Source organism: Anastrepha ludens, chromosome 4 (genome assembly GCF_028408465.1).
Source record: "Anastrepha ludens isolate Willacy chromosome 4, idAnaLude1.1, whole genome shotgun sequence".
NCBI classification, from domain to species: domain Eukaryota; kingdom Metazoa; phylum Arthropoda; class Insecta; order Diptera; family Tephritidae; genus Anastrepha; species Anastrepha ludens.
The window spans coordinates 74,811,915-74,832,776 of NC_071500.1; the positions used below are offsets into that span (position 1 = coordinate 74,811,915).

At 37.1% G+C, this 20,862-nt stretch overlaps 1 protein-coding gene across 1 annotated transcript; it reads left to right on the forward strand.

Annotated features, from left to right (window-relative positions):
- Window positions 1-433: 433 nt before the first annotated feature.
- LOC128859850 (POU domain protein CF1A) lies at window positions 434-7,832 on the forward strand. The gene has a single exon (XM_054096963.1). It carries the CDS (start codon window positions 2,489-2,491, stop codon window positions 3,791-3,793), a length of 1,305 nt encoding a protein of 434 aa, XP_053952938.1. The 5' UTR covers window positions 434-2,488; the 3' UTR covers window positions 3,794-7,832.
- Window positions 7,833-20,862: the final 13,030 nt, after the last annotated feature.

A 20,862-nucleotide genomic window follows, 5' to 3' on the forward strand; every position in this document is an offset into this window, starting at 1 on the left:
GGCGTATGAAGTTGTATGACGTAAAAACACGTTAAAGCCGTCTGAAGGACTGTTTGAATTGAGGGCAATGCGTACCTGCCAGAGACCGAGCGTACGGAGCGAACAAAAGGACTGACTGTTGCAACACCATCCAGCTGGATGTAAGTACTCGAATTATTTCATGCCGGAAATGTTGTTTGCATTTGGTTTCGGCGATGGAATTTCTGGAATTGTGCAGTGTAGTGACAGTAGCAACATGGAAGTTGCTTTTGGCGGGTGAATGCGTAACCTAACGACACATCTATGTAAAATCCCGGTAGCCGGCTCATCGGCAAAAAGCTGTCAAAAGAGGAACGATGATGTGCTCTCACTCACTTGTAAAAGGCACTGAAAAGCATACTGGATAATTGGAAACGTTGTCAGTAGTTTCTGGTGGGCGTTCCATTGGAATTTCAACAAGCAAAAACTCGTAAGCGAATTTGTTATTAGTTTGGCGCTGTCGCACAAATGTCTGCCATCGCAGTCTAACGAGGCGGTGAAAATGGTGAATGAACGCGTAGCCTAAATACTCTTCTTCCATTGCTCGATTATATTTGCGACTGTTGTGCGGTTTCTCTTTATTCGACATGAAATGGTGAATGCTCTCAAGGGTCCTACCGCCACTAAAAGCAAAGAAGGCTGAGAAGTAGTAGGAGTTTTTTGTTTAGTGTATATCTTTCCAATAACAATACTTCTTGTAGGTAAATTAGTATATGGTATACTTTTTTTCACTCGCTCTTTGTCGTTTGAGAAAAGTAATATCAGGTTGTTGCACTCGCTCTAAGTAAGTGACGACCATCGAAAACGATGTGGTTTCTGTTGCCTGCCTACCATTTCTTGATATTTATTGTTCAGTTCATCAAGTGCCCTTAGAATTACTCTGCGTATATTTTTACTCTTTCCTCTGCTTTTGTTTCCTATGGCTATTTTATGGTGCTCTTACTCGCACTTTAAATTTTAACATATGAGAGTACATTCGCAATGAGTACGAATATTGTTGCTGTAGCCATCATCACCACCGTCAGCATTATAAGTTCTGCTAACACTACTACTGTCACGTTGTGTCTCTCTGCTTTGGCTTCGTGTGCCCACTCACTCATTCGTTTTGATTACGTTCCGTGCGCTTCGTTCGATTGAACGCTTGCAGACGGAGCATCCGCCACTACTTAACTCGCTGGTGGTTTGCTGACTGTCGTCGCCTTCGTCGTTGTCTTTACTTGTGGCTGAGCTGGCTGAACTGGCGCTGTCTGGCTTCGCTGTCGTTGGCGCTGCGATGTTCGTTGTTCGTGCCACTTCTACTATTTCCTGCGTGTTGTGCGTTGTGTGCTGTGTGAGTTGAGTGTTTGTGTGTGATTGTTTGGCGCTGCCACACGCTGCTCTCCGATACCTTCGGCCGCCGATGCATGACGTTAGTTGAGTTCGATAGCTCTATGAGTTTACACGTAAATATTTTTAGTCTCTGCGTATTTGAAGCGTACAAGGTATAAGAAAGTTAAAAAGTGATTGTTGTGCGGACAATATCCAGTTAGTCAGCTAACCAAGTAAGTTAGCTGATTTTAGAAGTGTGCAAGCGTATACTGATCTGGCATGATAAGACGGAAAGTGCTAAAAAATTGATCAAGCTATCTGGCGCCGCGACCGCGATAACTAACGGTATATTTGATAAAGTACGGTTGTGAAAACACGCTATCTGAGTGAAAAAATCCAGCTAGTGCCCAGTGTTTCCAGCCCAAAGAATTTGCCACTTTTTCGATTAGGCTCACCAGTTAAAATAGTTATGAATATCTATATAAAAGCTTAAAAATTTAAGAAATAAAAATTAGTGTGCATGAAATTACTTGAAATCAGTTTAAAAGCAACCAAAAAAAGAAAACTGTTTCTACAGAAATATATTCATAACAATTAAGTAACTAAATTCAAAATAACACTACATACATTGGATAAAACGTCGAATAACACCCTAAAGGCTGTATCGATTTAGTGGTATATGCCACATTACAACCATTCGCTAGTCAACGAAAACTCTGCAAATCAGAAAACGCCTTAACCAGTAACCGACGTTCAGCCTCTAAGTTCAGTAGCCGACGGCAAACAAATTTTTAACGTCGCACAACTTGTTGCATCGCAGTTGGAGATCTTTGCTCAGTGATCTGTGATTAGTGGAATCATTAGTGACATATGTACATACGCACACACACCAAAACATATTTTGGTGATTTTAATTTTGTAGTACACATTACGTCGAGCAGCCGTTGAGCGCTGCTCAAAATAAATCGCCGTCATCGAATTCTCGTCTGTATACGTTGAACGCAAAGACTTCAAGACGGTTGCCTCACGGTTCGAGTGGAATGAGCATAGGGACACTGGTCTTCCTTTTGATAGATCGGTTTTCAAGGTCGTTAAACTGAGCCCCAATTTGGAGCCCTACCCCGCCAGCGTGGAGGGCTTGAACAGCCCTAGAGCGGTGGGGATGGCCGCCACCTCGTATATGACACCGTCCAGCGGTGACTTAGACATGGCGCTGGGCGGCGGTGGCTATCACACCTCATCGCCTCGGTCTGCCGCCGATGCAGGCGAAATGAAGTATATGCAACATCATCATCATCACGCTGCCGCCGCTGCTGCCCACCATCAGCTTCCTTCATCTCCGAGTCCGAATGCAGTTGTAGGCGGAGCGGCTGGAGCGGGAGCAGGTAGTGCTGGAGGCCTGGGTGTTTCCACGACAGGGCTTAGTTCGATCACACCAACCGGCGGCTTGGGTTCGAATCCCTGGACCGCGCTGCATCCCTCAGATCCATGGGCGTCAATGACTCATCAGACACACCATCATCCCGCGGATGCAGTGAAGCAGGAAATGTCACATTTATCACAGCAGTCCCGTGTTCACCAAGGCATGGCATCACCTCATACATGGCACGCACCAGTTCATGCTGCGGCGCACTACGCACAGACGGGCGGTTCGCCGTTGCAATATCATCATGCAATGAACGGCATGTTGCATCATCCTGGACATCCGGCGCACCACCAAGGCGTAGCACCGCTGCACCATGCATTACGAGGAGAATCACCACAATTACACATACATCCACATCATCTACAAGGTGATCGCGATGTATCGGGTGGAGAAGAAGATACTCCCACTTCGGATGATTTAGAGGCATTTGCAAAGCAGTTCAAACAGCGTCGTATAAAACTCGGGTTTACACAAGCTGACGTCGGATTGGCGCTTGGCACCCTGTATGGCAATGTCTTCTCTCAGACGACGATTTGCCGTTTTGAGGCTCTACAGTTAAGTTTCAAGAATATGTGCAAATTGAAACCGCTGCTACAGAAGTGGCTTGAAGAGGCTGACTCTACAACTGGCTCACCGACGAGTATCGACAAAATCGCAGCGCAGGGCCGTAAACGCAAGAAACGGACCAGCATCGAGGTGAGTGTGAAAGGCGCACTGGAACAGCATTTCCATAAGCAGCCGAAACCGTCGGCACAAGAGATCTCGTCGCTAGCGGATTCGTTGCAGCTAGAGAAGGAGGTAGTGCGGGTTTGGTTCTGTAATCGTAGGCAAAAGGAGAAGCGAATGACGCCGCCGAATACAATGGGCGGCGATATGATGGACGGCATGCCACCAGGTCACATGCATCCGCACGGCGGCTACCATCCTCATCACGATATGCACGGAAGCCCAATGGGCACTCACAGTCACAGCCATAGCCCGCCAATGCTTAGCCCACAAAACATGCAATCCGCGGCGGGGCATCAGTTGGCGGCTCACTAGCAATCAGAAATCCAGGAGTCGAACTCAGCTGCAGCTGCGTCCACTCCTGCATCGCTGCATCAGCAGCAACAACAACAACATCAGCAGCAACAGCACCAGCCACATAACCAACATGCGCCAAATACGCCCTCGTCGTCCGCAGGCTCCTCAGTTACGATGACGACTAATGTGCTGTCACCGCAATCACCTATCGGTGCGGGCGTGTCTGCCAACAATAATAACAACAACAATACTAGTAACAATAATAATAACAACGATAGTGATCACTTGGCGCAGGTGAAACAGCAGCACCAACAGCAAGCTTCATCGATAGCGGCCGCTGCAGCAGCCGCTATGTATATTGATCCGATGCGTTATCAACACCATCACACGCACCAACACCCGCATCTTAATCCCGCGCATCATCCGCACCTCTTTCACACCAGCGATCAACAGCACCCAGCGTTGCAACATCCTTCCGCCCATCACCAACATCTGCAACAGCCGCAGACTTCGCCCGGTGCCGGCAGCAGTAGCGGCGCCTTGCAAGCGCCATCGTCATCGCCCTCCTCGGCGTCATCTGTGTTAGGAGTGGGTAGCGCGGCCGGCATGCATCATCTCAACCTAAATCCGCATTCTTTGCACCAACATCACCATCACCACCAACAGCAGCACCATCATCAGCAGCAGCAACAACAGCTCCACGCGCGTCGACTCTTCGAATGGAGCTTGCAATTCGGTGCGGCGGCACCAGGTGTAAGACACTTTAACTCTTTCGGTGGAAGCGGCGAATAGCATACGTCCGCCGCAGCGGCAGCGTCAGCCGCCTGGTTCGGGTATGAGTCGTCTTAAGCGGAGAGCAAGGCGATAATCAGCAAGAGACTAGGCGATGCGCTGTCAAGTTGCGGCGAGTAGTCATGCGGAATGACGGAGACAGGAAAGGGGAAATAAAGTTTTAATAGTTTAGTGAAATATATACATATGTATGTACGCAGGGACCGAAGGACCAACGACCGAGTCATAGATCTAACTGCAGAGCGGTAAAACTAAACCGCTTCAGGAACAGTGGGCTAGTAAAATGGGCTTGAAATGTATGCAGGCGGTTGCACGCCATTGGCCTGAGCTATACCAGTGCATTAATCTGTGTTAACTTGAAATTAGTTAAGTAAATGAAGTAAATAAAAAATAACGACCATTACAAAAAAAAATATATATATAATAATAATAATACTGTTTAGTAGAAACAATTTTACGCAACTGATGTATGAAAGTACGTAATGAATAATGGCCTACTTAAACTCCCCCTGTATACAACAACATTAAAGTCGTAAATTAAATTTATAAACAAAAACAAAAAACGTTGAAAGTTTCTAAAACTTGCAAACATGAATGCAATTAAAATCAAACCAGAAACTAAGTGATGTTTTTAAGAAAAACAAAATAAAATATAGTTTTGCGTATAAAATAAGCAAATGTGAAAATTCGCAAAAAAATATAAGCAACTGAATTAAATGTAATTAACAAATTCATTAGTTTATAGTTTTATAATTGTAAATGTTGATTGAAAATTTCTTGAAAACGAGTGAAACCACTAGAAACGGTAATAAATTAAACAAGACATTCATAATTCATAACTTAAATAATCATTACAAAAACATTTGGGTAAAAGAACCAAATAGCTCAATTTAATTTTATAAATTATTTTGTAAAGTCGCCAAATGCCTCAACACATTCCTTGTAGCAGTGTGAGATATAAACATGTAAAAAATCAAAAAAATTATAATAAAATCTAAATGTAAAATAGCGCCAGAATCAAAGATCGAAAAAGTGTCGAAAAGTGAACAACAAAGATATCGCAACTGTTACTCATTTTGTGATGGTTTAGCGCCCTGATAATCCTGTGTTCATACCAAGGCAAAGGTAAACCGTTTTTAATATTCAATTCGTTAGCTAAATGGGTGGAGAAAATCAAAGTATAGGTACTTATTTGTTGGTATAGCCAACACTTTTCGGCACTTTTCGCGTGTACAACAAAACACTGTAGACCAAAAGTTAGAGTGAAATTAGAAATGCCTTTTCTTATCAGAAATGAATAATCGAAATTGTACATTTGTTTTTTTTTATTTAAATAAAACCTTTGGATCCCAGTGCTTAAGAAAAATATAAATTTAATACATTTTTAGGTGACGAAACGTCACGAAAACATTTATGAATTCAACTTCTCGTCTTTAATATCGCCAAATAGAATGCTAAAAATAGGCAACAAAATTTATTTGTGATAAATAAAATGGAATTATACTTTGTGCTTGCTTTTTTTAAACAAAATTATTGTTTTCAAAAATAAAACATTAAGTAAAATTTATTCATATTATTTTATAGTTTTTAAATCATTTGATCTGTTCAAAAATGTCTATTTTAAGTGGGAAGTCAATATTGTTAATTGTAAATTAGATCTAGTATTAAATTAATTTTCTCCTAAGTGCAAACAAGCCGTGTGTAAATATACATGAAGTCGTAAAATAAAATTTATTTTAAGAATATTTGAAAAACATAAAGAAGCGTTTACTTATTTTTGAAGTGAGATTGGAATGGCGTAGCAGCCGAAAGTATCATAGTTTTAACTTTACATGACATAAAGCGAGTATGTAAAGTGAAAAAAGTCACATAGATTCCTTTTCAAAGGTTCAAAACGAATTCACATTTCAAATAGTCTTTGAAGAAATTCCGGTAAGAAAAAATAGATTAATCTCAACGAAGTTCACGTTTGGGAAGCTTTAATGGAAGTAATTCAATCAAAATGTGACTAAGATATTGGGAGTGAACAGTGGAAGTCTCCATACTTCCTTGATTGCTTGTAGAGGATAGACCACAATTCCAACCGACGGGAACCGATAAGCTGGCAACTAAAATATTCAGCTCGTAGCTTTACTTATTGGGCAGACTTTTGTCTAAGCAATAAATTATTGGTCTTGGCTTAATTAATTACTAAAAAAATATATTTTACTTTTCTAACAACGAAGATATTTTGCAACAAACAAAATTCTAGACTTCACAGATATTTTCCGTGGCCGTCAGCAGTAAAGATAATTAATTATGCATTTACACGTATATTTTAATATATCTACAGTGCATCTGAAGATTCTGTTTTGCTAACATAAAATTCAAAAATGATTTAATTTTACCTGAAAACTAAATTTTGTATTAGTCTTCTTCAATTTCAGTTTAATTTTTAAAAGAATTACAAAGAAATAATGCTAAATTTTTATTCTCTTGTTGCAAAACGTAGTCAGTTTTTATTAATTCTCTTAATTAGTTTAAGTTGTATTACTTCTCAACTTTTTCTTGCATTAATTTTAACTCACTAAACTTTTGGTCTACTAGTCCGTATAATTCAAAACCGTATAAGTAATACAAACAGAGGGGAGAATTTAAACACGAGCAAATATTACTTAACTAAAATAAGCAGGAGGATAACATAATTCAAGTTGCGAAAAATTGCAATTTTCTAACAGAATCTATACCAAATATATCATACACGGTGCTTAAAGGCCCACACATACGTATGTACAATCATCAATCCAACAACACTTATATATACATAAACAGCATTTTGAAAATAATGCAGGCGTGGCACTTTCTATGTAAATAATTAAGTCATTAACTGTAATTAATAAATATTTTTAATTCAAAGATATAACGATTTTTTTTTTATTCAAACGGCTAAGAAGAAATTTGAAAAAATCAAAAAGTAGGAATAGGTGGCATAACTTAAAGAGGAACAAGTTTAGAGATATTTAAATATGTATATAGTTCAGTAGCGTTAGGGAACAATAAATTTGGTACGATCCAAAAACCAACAAATACACATATTAGGGAACACGCAGCCGTACATAAATACACACATAAAAACAAATAACTGTAGTTAAACTTAATCGAAACAAAGCCACACTAGTTGTAAAAAATGTAAGTCAAAGAAATAAAATTGTTTAATGGGAAAACGTGTAATTGTAAAACATATTGTAAAAAATTGTAAGTGCGAAATAAATTAAATTTTTAAATTAAAAAATTACGAAATATCTGAAAGTTATATTATTGGTAGTTTAAAAAGGAAATTGGTTAATATTAAAACCTTATTTTTTATATTGTAAATATCTGTGAACAAGATTATAGATCTAATAATAACCAAATAGTTGTCCAGGTCCAGACATTTTCATTAGATTTCACTAGTAGGTTTGCCCAATGGTCGAAATTAAACAAAAAATTGACAGCTGACTAAAACTAGTACAGATGGGATTTGAGTACCGAACCGAACGATGAGCCAAGAAGTTAAATTTATAATGTGATTCGTAAAGAAATTCTGTATACAAATATACTTAATAATCGGAGAAACAGTTGTGGTGCTTTATATTTCTTCAGGTTACTGAATACGAATATTAATATCCCTTTTTTGTTCATGATACCGCAGGGTCCGGTACTCGAAGTGTAACCAATTAATAAGGCCATAAATTTAGTTCGGAAAATTCCTTTTATTCAATTCAAAGTAAAAGATGTGTAAAAATAATACAATACAAAATTAAGAATCAATTTACTTTTGCTCGATATGACCATCTTTCGCCTTGAGACGGCCCAGAAACGAATCGCAAGCTGCCCGAATGTGACTTGCAGGTATTTTGGCCTACTCGCAAACAATGGCTTTTTTTCAGCACCTCGAGACTGATGAACCTTTTAGTTCAGACCTTGAACTCATGCAACTTATATACATTCCGAGTATGACACACATCTGACCATAAATATAGATGTAGCAGGTCCAAAGAAAAAACTAATTTAATACTTTAAAAGGTACCACAGAAACATTATTCATCGAACCTGTTCACACTAGTGCTTCTTTCTAAGGCAAAGAAGTGATTCCTCACTTCTTTTCTTTAATAATAATAATAGTATTTACGTATAAATATTTCTATATCACAGGTTGTCTATTGTTTTTCTGGCAAATTTTTAACACATAAAAGTATATTTTTTACTTGCACTCGTAATGTGATGCCTTTTGGCGTCGGGCAGAGCATGGTATGCTCGTGTGTTGCATATTCGACGAAAATTGAAATGTTGAGGATTCGATTCAAATTGCTTTACACGAAATACCAAAAGGTTTAGAATATAATACCATAAATATATAAGTACTTAAAAGAGCTCATTTTGGGAAAGCTGTGGAATTCAGAATTTAAAGCATATCAGCGCAAACAGTTCTTCGAAATTATTAATTGGTATATTTACACAGTTTATACATACTTTATGAGAATTTAGGATACTTTAGAAGCGGAATATCCATATATGCAATTACGATCGAAGACGACCACGAACTATGTAAGCATAGAAAGAGAATACGCAAGTGAATACTATCATCGGCAAGGCTATGTGTGCCTCGCCCAAGATGTTGCAGTAAGAGTAAGAACAAGACAAGAATATCAATTTTTCCTCCTCCGTAACTCTCACAAGTGCGGCACTATTTTGGCGACTGCCACTTCTATCTACACTACCTAATGGAAGGTCGAATTTTCTTTACACAGATGGATTCAAGCAAAACGATGGTGCTTCATAGGCAATAACAGATGATAAAGGTACAACCCGGTCTCATGGATTATTACCACCTTATATTAATATATTCGCAAAGTCCAAAGAATTATATTCAACATTTATTTATTTATATGTATAGTCGATCAGTTTGTAACACCTTAAAACGAATTCATTTAACAGAAGATCCAATCCATCACATCTAACAGCTACTTTTAAGTATACCACCAAAGACTAAACTGATGTGGGTACCAGCACATTCAGGCATCAAAGGAATAGAAGATGCAGATCAGGCCTTGGCGTTTTGGTGTAAAAACAATTTACTACTTATATCATATAATATATCAAAAAAGCACTTTTCTGCCGGATGCTCAATGTGTGCTCATTAATACCCGTATAAGGAGATAAACCCTCACGGCGTTGCCATGTTGCCCAACAGACAGATCTATTAGATCAACCTCAGATTATATCATACTCTTTCAGCACACGAACATCTTTTGAAACACAAATCACAACCACTTTCGTAACACTTCGAAGCTCAGAGTCCACCAAATATTGCACATTGTACAGTCTTACACAATCAACGGTCGAAATTCACTACAGTAAATTTTACCATATCCTTCTGTAACGAACATTAAGCTAGTCGAAATATTTAAAAAAAATATATTATCTTCTTTCAGTTAATTTAGTAATTTATTCAAATGATTAGGCCGATAGCTCTGGTAGCTTGTTCCTTAATATTGTTTTATAAAATAAAATAACATAATTATTGTATAATAATAATATTAAATTAATATACTGACGCAATGCGGCGTAAATATGAAAATATGCGTTGCAGAATTATTTTAAATAACTTTATTTATATATTTATTCTTTATTCGTAGTAAATCTAGAAGCACGTGATTCCTTACAGACTGCAAAAATAATAGTAGAATACTTAACGATAATAGTCAACGGTAATTGGACGAAATATCAAAAGTAGAGAATTTGGAGTCTTATTAATTTTATTCCATTTTCTACGAGGGGGGCTCAATAAGTATCCGTGTTAGAATAAAGACACCATTTTTTCAAAAATTTCTTTTTATTTTTCAAAATAGTCCCCTTTTAGACAGATACTCTTCTCCCAACACTTGGCGATTTTTTTAACCCCTTCAAAAAATGAGATATGTCGAACTCTTCAAAATACGCATCTGTTTCGGCGATGACTTTCTCGTTTGTACTAAATTTATTTTTCCGTGAGCCGATTCTTCATGTTAGGGAACAAGAAAAGGTCGCAGGGAGAAAGATCGCGTGAATATGGGGGGTGCGACAACAATTCATAATTTCATATTCATGCAGTTGGCGGCGAATGGTGCGTTACCGTGGTGAAACATCACCTTCTTTTTCGTCAAATGCAGTCGAGTCTCTTGCAATTTTTTGTGAAAGCAGTCCAAAAACTCACTCACTCAACAGTGATAATTCTTCGAATGTTCGCCCACGTTTAAATTTGCGAAGCGTCCCCATAGAGAGCATCCAACAAGCCAATCACACCACTGATAATATCAAAGATAAAGCGGAGTGAAAGAATACTGCTTATAATCGTATAATATAAAGATTTCAAATTTATTAATTTATGGAAATATTCTAATTCAGATATTGGTATTTAATAGAAGAAGTCATACTAGCTCGCTATTGACTAGAATAATACCAGTAGTAAAATAATGAATTTGTCTGCAAATTGGTTGAGTTTTTTAGATAAGAAAATTTAAGGCTCGGTCATGGACACAACATGCATCGCGATGATTAAAGGATTATGTGTAAGTAGATACTGAATAATACATTTATATCCAAGTTTATCGAATAAAGACATCAATTAATCAATACTTGCATGCAATTCATTCACAGCCTCGAACCACAAGTCAGTAAGTGTAGAGGAGCGGATTTAAAGGCTTGTTGCACCAGCTCAATTTAAGCTCTAAAACGTTAAAAGAAATAAATATATTCTCTGAATTGTTTCCATACATTACATAACCACATAATAGTCGCTATTTTTGCCACCAATAAATTTTTTTTGCAAGCACTAGACGCATTTCTATTCTTTTCTTGTTCACAGATAATTCTTCGTAGAGACCAGACACATAAAATATTAATCTGAAATTAAGTAGCATTTGTTTTATTTATTTACCCAAAGTGAATATTTCAAAATTTATTTCTTTATTAGTTTTTTCAAAAAATTTGTTTAAATTTTTAAGGATTTACTTATAGTGTAAGTTTGGCGACCGCCGTAGCCGAATGAGATGGTGCGTGATTATCATTCGAAATTCAGTAGGCTCGAATCTCGGTGAAACACCAAAATTAAGAAAAAGTTCTCTTTAATAGCGGCAGGCAATGGCAAACCTCCGATTGTATTTCTGCCTCTTCATAAAAAATATCTGCCGTTCGGAGTCGGTTTGAAACTGTAGGACTCTTCATCTGTGGAACAACAACAAGACGCACGCCGCCAATAAGAGAAGGAGCTCGGCAATGGAATCAGGAATTTAATGCCAGATTAGTAATCAACGGCAGCTATAACTCCGGAGTAGGAACATTCAAGAGAATTCGATCAATTTTTATACTTTTATTTTGTACAGATTTTAGTTATGTTCTTGTAAGTTAGTTTTGTCCTACTTAAAAGAGTACATATAGTAATTGAAAACAAGGAAAGTTTTGTTTCAATGAAAGAAGCTAGTAATTTTCTATTAGAATCACTGAAAAGGTGAACGTGTTTTTTTGGGGATAATAGGTTCGTTTATTTTCATGACACAAATACATTCGCCAATGCTGTTATTATTATAAAGCGCTTTCCAATAAAAGGTGTTATTTTGATATTCAAAGAAAATTGTTTTTTTAATATAAATCATCGGATATTTATTTGATTATAAGGAGGAAGTTATGCCGTTAATAGTGGCAAATAACATCAGGCAAATTACCACCACGACCACGCTTACAATATCCTTTCATGAAATTTTCCATAGCCGAATTCCATCCTTGTGGTCTTGAATCGACCCTGGGCTGCTGGCGTAAATCTTCTCTTTCCCGTGGCCCCAAAGAAAAAATCACAAGATCTCGTTGGCCAATTGTGATCTTCTCTTTGAGAGATAACACGGTCCGGAAATTTTTTCCGTAAAAGATCAATGGTTTCCTGGCTTGTGTGGCACGTAATGCCGTCTTGTTGAACATAAATGTTGTCCCGATCAATACCATTCAATTCCGGCCATAAAAAATCGGTAATCATCTCAATCCATTCACCAATAACACCTGTTATTGGAAAACCCTTTAATTATTTGCGAAATCCTTAAACTGTTTTTTGTTTTATTTTTGTATTCAAAAGCTATAACGACAAAAGAAAAATACGACATTTGCGTAGTTTGAAGAGGCCTACTTAACAACATACATTTTAAGTGGTTTTAATGGGTGCTTATTTTTGATAGATTAATAGGGATCTATCAAAATAAATATTTATAAACTTCATTATTATCACGTCTTGAAACATACTGTCATATTACTTTTCATGCTTGCAATCATCCAAATACACTAACGCAAATGTATGCAATCAAAAAGAGCACTGCGGATCTCTTAAAGTCCCTCTGGGAGTCCCCATGACTTAGCAACCATCTGGAGATTACAATTCATTTTACATTTCTTTAATTTTTTTAAAAGGTTTTATTATTAATTTTCGGTGAAAGGTGATATATATGTACAATATGTGACTCCATTTGCTCAATCTTTTTTGTCACATGCATCCTAGGGAAATATGTCTCTCTTACTGTTGTAGGAGAGAGCAACGAGCCTAAGCTTATTTCCCACAATTTAGAATTATTGTTGCATCCAAGAGATTAAAAAAAGTTCCTAAGGCCTCCCAATGAAATGACCACCGGTGAAAATATTTGTATATTTCATATTTATTATTTATTTGGTGTTGTTAACGACGATTATGTAACTAAGAACTACAACGCATTTCAACGTGAACAAAACTGACTGTTAAATAAAAAATTATCCGTATTCAGAGTACTTATACGATTTTTATTGCTTTCAATATTAATTTGTTTACTTTACAAATTTAGAAAAAAACTAAACCTAATGGTACTTGGTAAATTTGAAGCTATCGATATGATACATAATTATGTATGATACTTATGTGGATCTTTGAGGGAAACCAACAATCGGTAGGCACAAATGGCAATCGGCAACTCAATGCAGTAAATTAAAATAAATATTTTTGATTCAAGTTTTGACATTTTCTGTGCACTATATATGTATGTATATGCATACACTAAGACTATGATTTCTGCTATATTAATACAAATAGTAGTTCTGTTGCATCTTTGCCATTTTTACATACCTTATCCGGGTCATGCAATTTATACTTTACATTGCATCAGCCGAAGGTTCCTGTTTTTCGGGTGCCCCAATAATGAGCTTTCCCCTTTCGTTACAACTTCATTATGGTTAAATAAACTCAAAATTTATATTAATTGAAAATAAAACGTGCATATAAAAAAGTCATCTGCACCTCGTTTGTTTTGATTTTCAAAATAAATCGCCATGTGCAATAAATATTAACATAAATTATAAATATAGTATATATGTATAAGTATTCTGTCTTCAGTTTGTTTACGTTTAGCTGTATTTGTACTTGTTCTTAATAATTCCTAATAACACTTTCGTTCTTCTTTACTTTGGCGTTAAATTGCAATTTATGAGACTGTTGATCTGATCTGCAACATCATTATGATTGGAAGCCTTTGGTGACAGCAACGGCGGTTGCACGATCCTGTAAACTACCAATAAAAATATGCACATGCTGTGAACATAAAAAGTTCAATGACATTTTGGAAATTACTATGAAGTTAAATTTTTATTTATTTGTACGTACTTTTAATATTTTTTTATTACCAACGTTTCTCACATATTTGTTTAGAAGCGCTGTACAATTGCAACTCCTATAAATGTTATAATTATATATAAAAGGATACTAATAAGAAATTTTCGTTTGATAGTTTAACTTGTTTAAAAAAACATTCTGCAATATAGTCGCTATTCGCTGTCGATAAGGTCTGTTACCGTTGTGTGTTTTAATCATCTCTGGGAAAAAGGCCCGTGCGCACGGGGGGGTTTGCAGGGTTCACGACTCAGAAGTAAATGCATTAAAAGGCTCCATATTTGACTTTGCGAGACATCTTTCCACTTTTTTGCCCAATGAGCGCCGAGGCGTACAGTCTTCTCAGCAAGGATGCGCGGGGGCCTGTAAATTGGCAGAATAAAACACCACAAGACAAAGTACATACGTGCTCACAGTGTACTCGTATGTAGACATTGCGGAACCAAATCTGTTTCGATGTGAATCATATAATTCGGAACATTTTGCGGCTAAAAAATAAATTTTTTAAAAAAGACACATAGAAGTCTCTCAACTCAATTGTATTAGTGGACATGCCAAACTTGCGCCCCATGAAACATGATCGACCTTGAGTAAATCCTAAATTTTCAGTTTCAGATATAAGTGTATAATAGAGTTTTTATGTAAGCAGCACAACAAAAAAATTTTTAAATTCTTTAACAATCTCGATATTCTGGTCGTCAAATTATAAGAAGAAGCAGTTCTGCTACAATCTCCAAACACCAGCGCTCCAAATATTCGAACTATCTTATAAAAGTTGTGAAACGTAAGAAAATAAATTTGATACTTCAAGTGTAAAATTCTTATAAGTCTGTGCCCCCTGGCATGAGAAGTGATTTTTTAAAAATTGAATTTTCAACGAAAAAATGATTATTTCTATACCTAACAATTCAACTTTGTTTTAGGGAAACACGTCTGCTCTGTTAATACTACTACTTAAATGTAGATATATAGGGTAAACTAATATGTTCTGATTTTATTCATAAGTTCAAACATTAAAAAAAAAAAATAAAATAAAATAAATAATTGGCGCGTACACTTCTGTTAGGTGTTTGGCCGAGCTCCTCCTCCTATTTGTGGTGTGCGTGTTGATGTTGTTCCACAAATGGAGGGACCTACAGTTGCAAGCTGACTCCGAACGGCATATATTTTTATGAGGAGCTTTTTCATGGCAGAAATACACTCGGAGGTTTGCCATTGCCTGCCGAGGGGCGACCGCTATTAGAAAAATGTTTTTATTAATTTTGCTTTCACCGAGATTCGAACCAACGACCTCTCTGTGAATTCCGAATGGTGATCACGCACCAACCCACTCGGCTACGGCGGCCGCAAACATTACATGCCGATTTTCTCCAGAACATATTTCTTTAAGCGGTAAATATGATTGGCTGAGAATACTTAAAATATATAGTACAATATCCAATTTTTACCAAGTTTTTACTTGAAAATATCATCGATATATAAGTTATAAGATTATATATATACATATAAGTTATAAGATTATAGGAAATTCGTTATATAATACGAATGAATGCACTTTTTCGATCCCCTTTGAATCACTTTTTTTCCAGTTATTTGTTACCTTTGATTTATATGTGTACTACAATTTTTTTATGTGCTTTAATTTCGACTATTTCGAATGCTTTTCAAACTTAATTTTCTGGCATAAAAAGTACATAGTTATCTATGTACTCATTATTTCCAGCCCCTTGGTCTGCCTGTTTCCACGGCTAGGGTGTGCGTGTAATGGCAGATATGACTTTTGTGGCGTTTTCTTGTTGTTTGTGTTTTTGTTGTCCGCTTTCTAGAGCAAAGCTGCGCTGCGGAGTGCATACAACCGTGTCAATAATTACCCGTGGGACTAACACAACCAACAATGAAACGAACCAACTGAGAATCATTCAAACGTTGCGAAAACATAAAGTCTAACAACATCAACAATAGCTAAAAAATTCAACTGACTTCAGTACCAGCGAAACACTAACAACAAAAACAAAAGATACAATGGTAATATTAACGAAAATAATAGAAACAATAACATTCAAATAACGCGACTCGCGTACCAAAGCCAAATCAAAATGGCTGACGGATAGGTCGGCATGGGTACGCGACAATGAAGGCGTATTAGTGGCAATGGCTCGGTTGGGGCGCGGTTGGTTTCTGTCTTTTGCTAGAACACGTAGTGTGCGTTTTGGTGGAAAACTTTTGACGCTTTTTGTGGTCTAAATAATTACATTGCTTGCCTAGCAAGACGGCTTTGGCAGCAACGCGTACGAAACAAAAAAATCAAGCGCAATCTAACTGCCTCATGGTGGTTCCTACTGACCAGCGCTCGTCCATTTGTTTTTGTTGATAGTTGCATGCCGCGCGCTTGTTGTCACATCTATTGGGAATTTGTTTGCCAAAGTCAGACAAAGTGAAACGACCAGCCGACAAACATACATACAAAGGGAAGTAAGGTATGCAAACTGATGGCCAAGATGATCGCTGCCAACAAACAAATAATGGATAAACTGCACAAATAAACACGAGTTCTTTGAGTTACAATTGCAAACCCTATTTTTACATATTTCTCGATAATAGTTTTTACTTTTGAACGTGCGATTTTGCAACGCCCACCAGCCCAGTCAAGTAGTCGACAACTTTGCTATATTTTTCTTATATTATCCAGCCTTATGCACACAAGTACATATTCTCGTATACACACTACTTCTAGGTATATTCTCTTATTTATTTACAATATATTCTTTAAAGCTGCGTGTGCATACTTTGCTTTCTGTAAAAATATTTATGGTTTTGCCTTCGTCTACTATTCGACACACGGAAATAGTCTTGACGCGTTGATGAATGTGCAACAAATTCATCAACACACATTGGCTGTCGCTCTTCTCTAGCTCTTGTTGTTCGCTGTTACTACAGTGGCAAGAAGGTGTAAAATCTTTTCTGGCCTACTTTAACCCACAGGTCAGCCACATTGGCGTCAATGGCTCCTCCACGACCTAGCAAAAAGCATACAGCAATTAGTTTGCGTTAGTGAATGTATACACATGCATGCATTTGCATATATGTAGTACGAATGTATGTATGTCTAGTCGAATCGAAATTATAGCAACTCTAGTCTAGTTAAACAATATTATATATTGGGTATGGGAATAGATTAGATTAGATTTGTGAGGGTTTGGACAAGTTCAAGCACTCAGTCAGGAGACCATTATACTACACCCGAATATAATTCAGTAGAAAGAATAGAGATAGGAAAGACAAAATGTGGGTGGTATGACGGAAAAATTTGTTTGGGGTCACTCTTCCACAAATCTCTTGGATTTATTAATGAATCTTAAGAGATCCAGAAGAGGAAGAGTATGAACCTTATCCGTACTCAGTATATTGCAATCCAATATCCTAAGTCTGATTCTGGTAAACGCCGGACAGCTACAGAGAAAATGCTCTGCAGTGTCGTCATCCTCAAGACAGTGTCGTTATCGGGCTGTCAACGACCCCCATGGCAGCCATATGCTGACCACAGACGTTGTGCCCTGTGATTACACCGACCAGTACTTTCATGTCCTTTATGCTGAGTTTAAGGTTCGTGTTTGGTTCTTTCACAAAGCATTAGGCTACTCTGCAGGAGTTCAACCCAGACCAACGTCCTCTATCCGTAGACCTCATGAAGTCGTCAATCCATAACTGAATCGATGCCGAATTGACACATAGAAAGGGTTCAGGGTCTAGTGGCATACTTACAGAGTTTTCATTAGCTAGTTTATCAGCTAACTCGTTCCCTGTAATACCACAATGCCGAAGCACCCAAATAAGACTAACTATGTTCTCTCTGTGAATTCCGTATGGTAGTCACGCACCAACCCATTCGGGTACGGCGGCTGCCAATTTAGATCGGATAAAAGCAGTAAATAGCCACTGAAGGGTATAAGAATCTGCAAAATTCGAGCAATTCCTTCCTATGAAGCCAAAATCAGAGTACGCTTTAGATAAAATAAAGTCTATATGATTTAAAAGTGTAAAATATGCATGAAAAATAACAACCAATATAACTAATAATATATATATATATAGTTGGCGCTTATTCCCCTTTTGGATGTTTGGCCGAGTTCCTCCATCTATTTGTGGTGTGCGCCTTGAAGTTTTTCTACAAATGGAGGGGCCTACAGTTTTATACCGACACTGAACTGTAGATGTTTCTTTATGACAGAAATATACTCGGAGATTTGCCATTGTCAGCCGATTGGCGACCGCTATTAGAAACAACTTTTACTATCAATTGGTGTTCCGTGCCCGGGACTGAGAGCTTGCCCACTTCCAAGCTCCAACCATTGAGCTATGGCGTCCGTGCGAAAGTAGTGATTATACAAGCTGAAGTCCAAAATGAACAAGACTGCCGTATAAAAATGTTTTTGATGGCGCCAACTTTTTAGTGAGTTAGTGCGTTGGAAGTTACATCCTTAGCTGACTTCCAGTGAAAGCTTTGTGACATTCATTTCAGTGGAAGTGAAGTTATTGCGTCTAAAGTGTCAGTATGTTTGTGTCATCGGTACTAAAACGAGTTTCGAACAAAGAGCCAATATCAAATTTTGTTTTAAAATCGGTATACAGTTTACCGAAACATTTGAATTAATGAAATAATTTATGGCGATGATTGGCTATCTCGTGCCACGGTTCATGAGTGGTTTACACGTTTCAGAGATGGTTGTGAGGATATAAATGACAATGAACATACGGGCCGCCCAAAAGCAGTAATCACCGAAAGCTCCATCGAAATTGTTCGTAAATTTATCAAAATCGGAGTTGAACATTTCCAAAACATAGATAGATCTGTGCACGTTACATTCCGCACAAGTTAACTGAGGACCAAAAATTGCTCTGAGTTCAACTTTCAATAAACCTCATTAAAGAGGCGAGAAAAGACGAGAACTTCCTTTACAATATTGTAACTGATGATGAAACGTGGCGTTTCCAACATGAATCTAAAACTAAGCGTCACATGGCCGAATGGAGGCCCCAGACGAGCCAGCACCCAAAAAATCGCGTTTGGAGAAGTCAAAAATCAAGTGGATGCTTATTTGATTTTACGATTCCAAGGGAATTGTCCACAAGGAGTTCATGCCAATGGGCCAAACCGTCAATGCAATTGTCTATCTTGGCGTTCTGAAGCATTTGTTGCATCGCATTCGTTGAATTCGTCCTGAATACCGCAAAGGAGGAAGCTGGCGCTTATACCATCTCATTGATCCACTCTTGTGACTGTGTGACTTGTGACTTTTTTGACTAGAAATCGCATTTTAACCATCAATCACTCACCGTATTCGCCTGATATGGCTCCCTGTGACCTCTACTTATTGGGAAAATTGCATTTGGCATTTGAAAGGAAAACGTTTAGCGTTCGTAACGGCCATCTAAAAGACTTGTACCGACATCTTAAGGGACATCCCGGTAAATGACCTAAAACACTCTTTCGAAAAGCTTTTAGATCGCGCAAAACAGTGTATCGGGGCCAAAGGAGACTATTTTAAATAAATAAACTCGAAGTTATCAGAACAAATGTCCTTTCATTTCTATTTTAGCTAATTCTTGTTTATTTTGGACTTTATGGTATATCTTAAAATTGTGGATGAAATAATCAATATGGTCCATAAATCTGAGAATAAATCCGAAGGTGTTTACACTAGAGCTCCATTTCAATGTAAAGTAGTGGATCTCCTCTACTTTTCTTATATACCTATAATAATAATAATAAATATTTCTATATATGTATGAAAATGTTAGTCCCTTCAATTCCTATCGAAGAGTACATCATTACATCATTATTTTTAGAATTATATTTTTGTAATCAAAAACAAAATCCTTTCTTGATATTTATGATCGGTGGTAATAATTAAATGTTGAGCGTTATATTGACTTTTATTTTCTGGAAGCTAAAATCTCAAAATATCGTACAGTTTTTCTATTACGAGTTTAGTGATAATTTACTACTATTTTGATTTAGTCAACGCATTCCGAATACCTTAGAATTAATAACTACAATGGAACGTTTTTGGGTTCGCAAACTGGGAGGTAAGAACATATTTTCCTTTCTTAGTAATGAACTTTATAGCAACAAAGCTGTGTGATATTTTGAGTTTTTGGTTTTCCGAAAAATTAATTATGTTGTTAATATTATTAATAATAGTTAATAAAAAATTAAGAATCACAAAATGCATGACAATGGTTTTAGTGCTTTTTGCGTATTTCACATACTTTGAATTCTGCCGTTTTATTGGCTTTTTATTATATGTAAAATTAAACTCTCTTATATACAACAATTCGCTAGTACGCTAATAACGTGTACAAATAATAAAACAACAATAAATACGAAAGCAGGAAAAAGTAGCAGTAGTATACGGAAGGCAAACGTTGTTGTTGTTAAACTCAAGTTGTTGACTTTTGTAGAGAAGCAACTAAATACGTTAGGCTCTGTAGATCGAGCTGAAGAGACATTCACGTATACATACATATTTACAAATAGTTAACGCTATTTGTTTATCTACTATTTAATTCGTAAGCCCATATGTTTATTTCATAAAGCTAAAATCATTGTGAAAAATTTTAT